General features: G+C 47.0%; 1 protein-coding gene across 1 annotated transcript in view; it reads right to left on the bottom strand.

Annotated features, from left to right (window-relative positions):
* The window catches only part of LOC124010625 (teneurin-2-like), a 170,003-nt gene that overhangs the window by 123,951 nt on the left and 38,552 nt on the right, over positions 1-7,500 (bottom strand). Inside the window, exon 6 of the mRNA XM_046323296.1 lies at positions 2,630-2,868. Coding sequence (XP_046179252.1) covers positions 2,630-2,868 — 239 coding nt within the window. The remainder of the gene's footprint in view (positions 1-2,629; positions 2,869-7,500) is intronic.

Below are 7,500 nucleotides of genomic sequence, written 5' to 3' on the forward strand. Positions count from 1 at the left end.
GAGTCCTTCATCTGTTCCCAGACCTGTGTATGTGTCCAATATCCATGCTGTGACTGTGGGAAACTAAGTGGTATGCTCACACTACATTTCACACAGCACCACGCCAGCCAACGAGCCACACAGGGCGTAGTATCAAATCAGACTCCAAACCAAGCTCCATGCAACACAGCTACTGGTATTGATAAACTGCTATCAAAACAGATTCATCTGGAATTGATCAACAGTGAGTGTGAGTGTGTGTGTACTCTACCTACCTATATAGACAGGCAGTAGTATAGCCAGCAGGCTGAGTGTGTGTACTCTACCTACCTATAAAGACAGACAGTAGTATAGCCAGCAGGCTGAGTGTGTGTACTCTACCTACCTATAAAGACAGACAGTAGTATAGCCAGCAGGCTGAGTGTGTGTACTCTACCTACCTATAAAGACAGACAGTAGTATAGCCAGCAGGCTGAGTGTGTGTACTCTACCTACCTATACCTACCTATAAAGACAGACAGTAGTATACCCAGCAGACTGAGTGTGTGTACTCTACCTACCTATACCTACCTATAAAGACAGACAGTAGTATAGCCAGCAGGCTGAGTGTGTGTACTCTACCTACCTATACCTACCTATATAGACAGACAGTAGTATACCCAGCAGACTGAGTGTGTGTACTCTACCTACCTATAAAGACAGACAGTAGTATAGCTAGCAGGCTGAGTGTGTGTACTCTACCTACCTATAAAGACAGACAGTAGTATAGCCAGCAGGCTGAGTGTGTGTACTCTACCTACCTATATAGACAGACAGTAGTATAGCTAGCAGGCTGAGTGTGTGTACTCTACCTACCTATATAGACAGACAGTAGTATAGCTAGCAGGCTGAGTGTGTGTACTCTACCTACCTATATAGACAGACAGTAGTATAGCTAGCAGGCTGAGTGTGTGTACTCTACCTACCTATATAGACAGACATTAGTATAGCTAGCAGGCTGAGTGTGTGTACTCTACCTACCTATATAGACAGACAGTAGTATAGCTAGCAGGCTGAGTGTGTGTATACCTACCTATATAGACAGACAGTAGTATAGCCAGCAGACTGAGTGTGTGTACTATACCTACCTATATAGACAGACAGTAGTATAGCTAGCAGGCTGAGTGTGTGTACTATACCTACCTATATAGACAGACAGTAGTATACCCAGCAGACTGAGTGTGTGTACTATATCTACCTATAAAGACAGACAGTAGTATACCCAGCAGGCTGAGTGTGTGTTCTCTACCTACCTATATAGACAGACAGTAGTATAGCCAGCAGGCTGAGTGTGTGTACTCTACCTACCTATACCTACCTATATAGACAGACAGTAGTATAGCCAGCAGGCTGAGTGTGTGTACTCTACCTACCTATATAGACAGACAGTAGTATAGCTAGCAGGCTGAGTGTGTGTACTCTACCTACCTATATAGACAGACAGTAGTATAGCTAGCAGGCTGAGTGTGTGTACTATACCTACCTATAAAGACAGACAGTAGTATACCCAGCAGGCTGAGTGTGTGTTCTCTACCTACCTATATAGACAGAGAGTAGTATAGCTAGCAGGCTGAGTGTGTGTATACCTACCTATATAGACAGACAGTAGTATAGCTAGCAGGCTGAGTGTGTGTACTCGACCTACCTATATAGACAGACAGTAGTATAGCTAGCAGGCTGAGTGTGTGTACTCGACCTACCTATATAGACAGACAGTAGTATAGCTAGCAGGCTGAGTGTGTGTATACCTACCTATATAGACAGACAGTAGTATAGCCAGCAGGCTGAGTGTGTGTATACCTACCTATATAGACAGACAGTAGTATAGCTAGCAGGCTGAGTGTGTGTACTCTACCTACCTATATAGACAGACAGTAGTATACCCAGCAGACTGAGTGTGTGTACTCTACCTACCTATATAGACAGACAGTAGTATAGCCAGCAGGCTGAGTGTGTGTACTCTACCTACCTATATAGACAGACAGTAGTATAGCCAGCAGGCTGAGTGTGTGTATACCTACCTATATAGACAGACAGTAGTATAGCCAGCAGGCTGAGTGTGTGTATACCTACCTATATAGACAGACAGTAGTATAGCTAGCAGGCTGAGTGTGTGTACTCTACCTACCTATATAGACAGACAGTAGTATAGCTAGCAGGCTGAGTGTGTGTACTCTACCTACCTATATAGACAGACAGTAGTATAGCTAGCAGGCTGAGTGTGTGTACTCTACCTACCTATATAGACAGACAGTAGTATAGCCAGCAGGCTGAGTGTGTGTATACCTACCTATATAGACAGACAGTAGTATAGCCAGCAGGCTGAGTGTGTGTATACCTACCTATATAGACAGACAGTAGTATAGCTAGCAGGCTGAGTGTGTGTACTCTACCTACCTATATAGACAGACAGTAGTATAGCCAGCAGGCTGAGTGTGTGTATACCTACCTATATAGACAGACAGTAGTATAGCTAGCAGGCTGAGTGTGTGTATACCTACCTATATAGACAGACAGTAGTATAGCTAGCAGGCTGAGTGTGTGTACTCTACCTACCTATATAGACAGACAGTAGTATACCCAGCAGACTGAGTGTGTGTACTCTACCTACCTATATAGACAGACAGTAGTATAGCCAGCAGACTGGCTGTAGTAATGGCCGACACGGCAGCACATTTCCAGCTGCAGTACTTGGACGGCTTGTTGAGCTTGAAGGCAGAGCGGGAGAAGGTGTTTCTGGGTAATAGGCGAGGGGGCGGAGAGTAGACTGTCCCAGAGGTCAGAGGGTAACCAGGGGAGGAGCTACTAAAGAGAGGGGTTGTCCCTGACGATGTCTTAAACAGGAAGTGCCTGAAGAGAGGGAGAGAAAGAAGGAGAGACCAAAATTTTGACAAAAATAAAACTCACAGAGGTCCAAAACATACAGAGTCAAAACACAAAGAAACCCCAAAGAAGTCAACTAGAGAGAGAGAGGGGTTGAGAGAGGAGAGATATGAGGCCAGAGATTGAGAGTGGAAAGGAACAGAGAGATATGATGCCAGAGATTGAGAGTGGAAAGGAACAGAGAGATACGAGGCCAGAGATTGAGAGTGGAAAGGAAAAGGAACAGAGATTGAGAGTGGAAAGGAGAGATACGAGGCCAGAGATTGAGAGTGGAAAGGAAAGGAACAGAGAGAGATGGAAAGGAACAGAGAGAGACCAGAGATTGAGAGTGGAAAGGAACAGAGAGATACGAGGCCAGAGATTGAGAGTGGAAAGGAAAGGAACAGATTGAGATACGAGGCCAGAGATTGAGAGTGGAAAGGAAAAGGAACAGAGATTGAGAGTGGAAAGGAACAGAGAGATACGAGGCCAGAGATTGAGAGTGGAAAGGAACAGAGAGATACGAGACCAGAGATTGAGAGTGGAAAGGAAAGGAACAGAGATTGAGAGTGGAAAGGAACAGAGAGATACGAGGCCAGAGATTGAGAGTGGAAAGGAACAGAGAGATACGAGGCCAGAGATTGAGAGTGCCAGAGATTGAAGGAACAGAGAGATAGTGGAAAGGAGGATACGAGGATACCAGAGATTGAGAGCCAGGAAAGGGAAAGGAAAGAGAGATACGAGGCCAGAGATTGAGAGTGGAAAGGGAAAGGAACAGATTGAGATGGAAAGGAACGAGGCCAGAGATTGAGAGATTGAGAGGAAAGGAACAGAGAGATACGAGGCCAGAGATTGAGAGTGGAAAGGAAAGGAACAGAGAGATGGAAAGGAACAGAGAGATAGACCAGAGATTGAGAGTGGAAAGGAACAGAGAGATACGAGGCCAGAGATTGAGAGTGGAAAGGAACAGAGAGATACGAGGCCAGAGATTGAGAGTGGAAAGGAAAAGGAACAGAGAGATGGAAAGGAACAGAGGCGAGGCCAGAGATTGAGAGCGGAAAGGAAAAGAGAGATACGAGGTGCCAGAGATTGAGAGTGGAAAGGAACAGAGAGATACGAGGCCAGAGATTGAGAGTGGAAAGGAAAAGAGAGATACGAGGCGCCAGAGATTGAGAGCGGAAAGGAAAAGAGAGATACGAGTGCCAGAGATTGAGAGTGGAAAGGAACAGAGAGATACGAGGCCAGAGATTGAGAGTGGAAAGGAACAGAGAGATACGAGGCGCCAGAGATTGAGAGTGGAAAGAAACAGAGAGATAGGCCAGAGATTGAGAGTGGAAAGGAACAGAGAGATACGAGGCCAGAGATTGAGAGTGGAAAGGAACAGAGAGATAGGCCAGAGATTGAGAGTGGAAAGGAACCAGCCAGAGATTGAGAGTGGAAAGGAACAGAGAGATGCCAGAGATTGAGAGTGGAAAGGAACAGAGAGATATTGAGAGTGGAAAGGAAAGAGGCCAGAGATTGAGAGTGGAAAGGAACAGAGAGATACGAGGCCAGAGATTGAGAGTGGAAAGGAACAGAGCCAGAGATTAGTGGAAAGGAAAGAGAGGCCAGAGATTGAGAGTGGAAAGGAACAGAGAGATGGATTGAAGTGGAAAGGAACAGAGAGATACAGAGATTGAGAGTGGAAAGGAACCAGAGATTGAGAGTGGAAAGGAACAGAGAGATACGAGGCCAGAGATTGAGAGTGGAAAGGAACAGAGAGATACGAGGCCAGAGATTGAGAGTGGAAAGGAACAGAGAGATACGAGGCCAGAGATTGAGAGTGGAAAGGAACAGAGAGATACGAGACCAGAGATTGAGAGTGGAAAGGAACAGAGAGATACGAGGCCAGAGATTGAGAGTGGAAAGGAACAGAGAGATACGAGGCCAGAGATTGAGAGTGGAAAGGAACAGAGAGATACGAGGCCAGAGATTGAGAGTGGAAGGAACAAGGAACAAGAGAGATACGAGGCCAGAGATTGAGAGTGGAAAGGAACAGAGAGATACGAGGCCAGAGATTGAGAGTGGAAAGGAACAGAGAGATACGAGGCCAGAGATTGAGAGTGGAAAGGAAAGGAACAGAGAGATGGAAAGGAACGAGGCGAGGCCAGAGATTGAGATTGAGAGCGGAAAGGAAAGGAAAAGAGAGATACGAGGCCAGAGATTGAGAGTGGAAAGGAACAGAGAGATACGACAGAGATTGAGAGTGGAAAGGAACCAGAGATTGAGAGTGGAAAGGAAAAGAGATACGAGGCGCCAGAGATTGACAGGAACAGAGATACGAGGCCAGAGATTGAGAGTGGAAAGGAACAGAGAGATACGAGGCCAGAGATTGAGAGTGGAAAGGAACAGAGAGATACAGAGATTGAGAGTGGAAAGGAACAGAGAGATACGAGGCCAGAGATTGAGAGTGGAAAGGAACAGAGAGATACGAGGCCAGAGATTGAGAGTGGAAAGGAACAGAGAGATACGAGGCCAGAGATTGAGAGTGGAAAGAAACAGAGAGATACGAGGCCAGAGATTGAGAGTGGAAAGGAACAGAGAGATACGAGTCCAGAGATTGAGAGTGGAAAGGAACAGAGAGATACGAGACCAGAGATTGAGAGTGGAAAGGAACAGAGAGATACGAGGCCAGAGATTGAGAGTGGAAAGGAACAGAGAGATAATTGCTCTCAGAGTATAGGTGAAGGAAATACACACACACACACACAGATACACACACACACACACACACAAACATTGCTTTGGGCACTCACTTGTGGACTTAATTATGTTTTCACAATATTTCCATGACATTACATAGAACCGACATGGAATACACATTCAAATGACATCTTGAAGGGTGGGGTGTGCCTTTATCCAATTCCCCCTTCATGAAACTCTAATGAAACCGTTTGATTACGTTATTTTCTATATCTTTGGTCTGATTATATATCCTATTCTGCCTGTTTCATTTCAAGGTCATACTAAACCGTCACTCTTTCCCCACCCCGGCTCTCTCTTTTGCTCCCCGGCTCTCTCTTTCCCCACCCTGGCTCTCTCTTTTCCACCCTGGCTCTCTCTTTCCCCACCCCGGCTCTCTCTTTTCCACCCTGGCTCTCTCTTTTCCACCCCGGCTCTCTCCTTTCCACCCTGGCTCTCTCTTTTCCACCCCGGCTCTCTCCTTTCCACCCTGGCTCTCTCTTTCCCCACCCCGGCTCTCTCTTTCCCCACCCTGGCTCTCTCTTTCCCCACTCTGGCTCTCTCTTTCCCCACTCTGGCTCTCTCTTTCCCCACTCTGGCTCTCTCTTTCCCCACTCTGGCTCTCTCTTTCCCCACTCTGGCTCTCTCTTTCCTCACTCTGGCTCTCTCTGTCGCACTCTGCCACTCTCTTTCCCCACCCCGGCTCTCTCTTTCCCCACCCCGGCTCTCTCTTTCCCCACCCCGGCTCTCTCTTTTCCACCCCGGCTCTCTCTTTCCCCACCCTAGCTCTCTCTTTTCCCACCCCGGCTCTCTCTTTCCCCACCCCGGCTCTCTCTTTTCCACCCCGGCTCTCTCTTTCCCCACCCCGGCTCTCTCTTTCCCCACCCCGGCTCTCTCTTTCCCCACCCCGGCTCTCTCTTTTCCACCCCGGCTCTCTCTTTCCCCACCCCGGTTCTCTCTTTCCCCACCCTGGCTCTCTCTTTCCCCACCCCGGCTCTCTCTTTTCCACCCCGGCTCTCTCTTTCCCCACCCTGGCTCTCTCTTTCCCCACCCTGGCTCTCTCTTTTCCACCCCGGGGAAACACCCTCCTCCTCTTCTCTCCTAGAACCAGACCTGCTGTTCACCTAGAACACCCTCCTCCTCTTCTCTACGAGAACCAGACCTGCTGTTCACCTAGAACACCATCCCCCTCTTTTCTACTAGAACCAGACCTGCTGTTCACCTAGAACACCCTCTTCCTCTTCTCTACTAGAACCAGACCTGCAGTTCACCTAGAACACCCTCTTCCTCTTCTCTACTAGAACCAGACCTGCAGTTCACCTAGAACACCCTCCTCCTCTTCTCTACTAGAACCAGACCTGATGTTCCTCTATCCTAACCTTATCCTTTAATGTAACAAGATAAACCATTCTAGTCAGGCAACATATGTGATGTGAATAGACAACATTTTATTCCGAAGTTGGACTGTATTTTCTTTCGCTTCAGCTCAAATAATAGCCGCTATTGATTTTAACAATCGTTTATCATTTTTTTTACGAGGTTGCATCATATTTCTGTTGACGCTTGCATCGATACACACTTCAAAATATGTACCAACAGAGTACGCATTCCAGAGGTTCCCTCTGTGCTCTGTTTCGCAGACTTTACTTTGGACTCGTACACTGACCCTCCCGTGTGTCACCAGTGTAGAGAGGAGGAACACAGTCCCAGGTTTAGAACTACTGAGTTTATTAAAGCACTATATATATACAAGTGGGATGAAACCCCCAAAGACTCCTCTCAGGAAATCAAACAACATTTACATTGACCGACAAAGACAAATGACAGAGGGAGTATATATACAGTGATAGTGTGGGGATTGGAACCAGGTGTCTGTAATGATGACGAGACAAGTCCGGG

This window comes from Oncorhynchus gorbuscha, linkage group LG23 (assembly GCF_021184085.1).
Source record: "Oncorhynchus gorbuscha isolate QuinsamMale2020 ecotype Even-year linkage group LG23, OgorEven_v1.0, whole genome shotgun sequence".
In the NCBI taxonomy this organism is placed as follows: domain Eukaryota; kingdom Metazoa; phylum Chordata; class Actinopteri; order Salmoniformes; family Salmonidae; genus Oncorhynchus; species Oncorhynchus gorbuscha.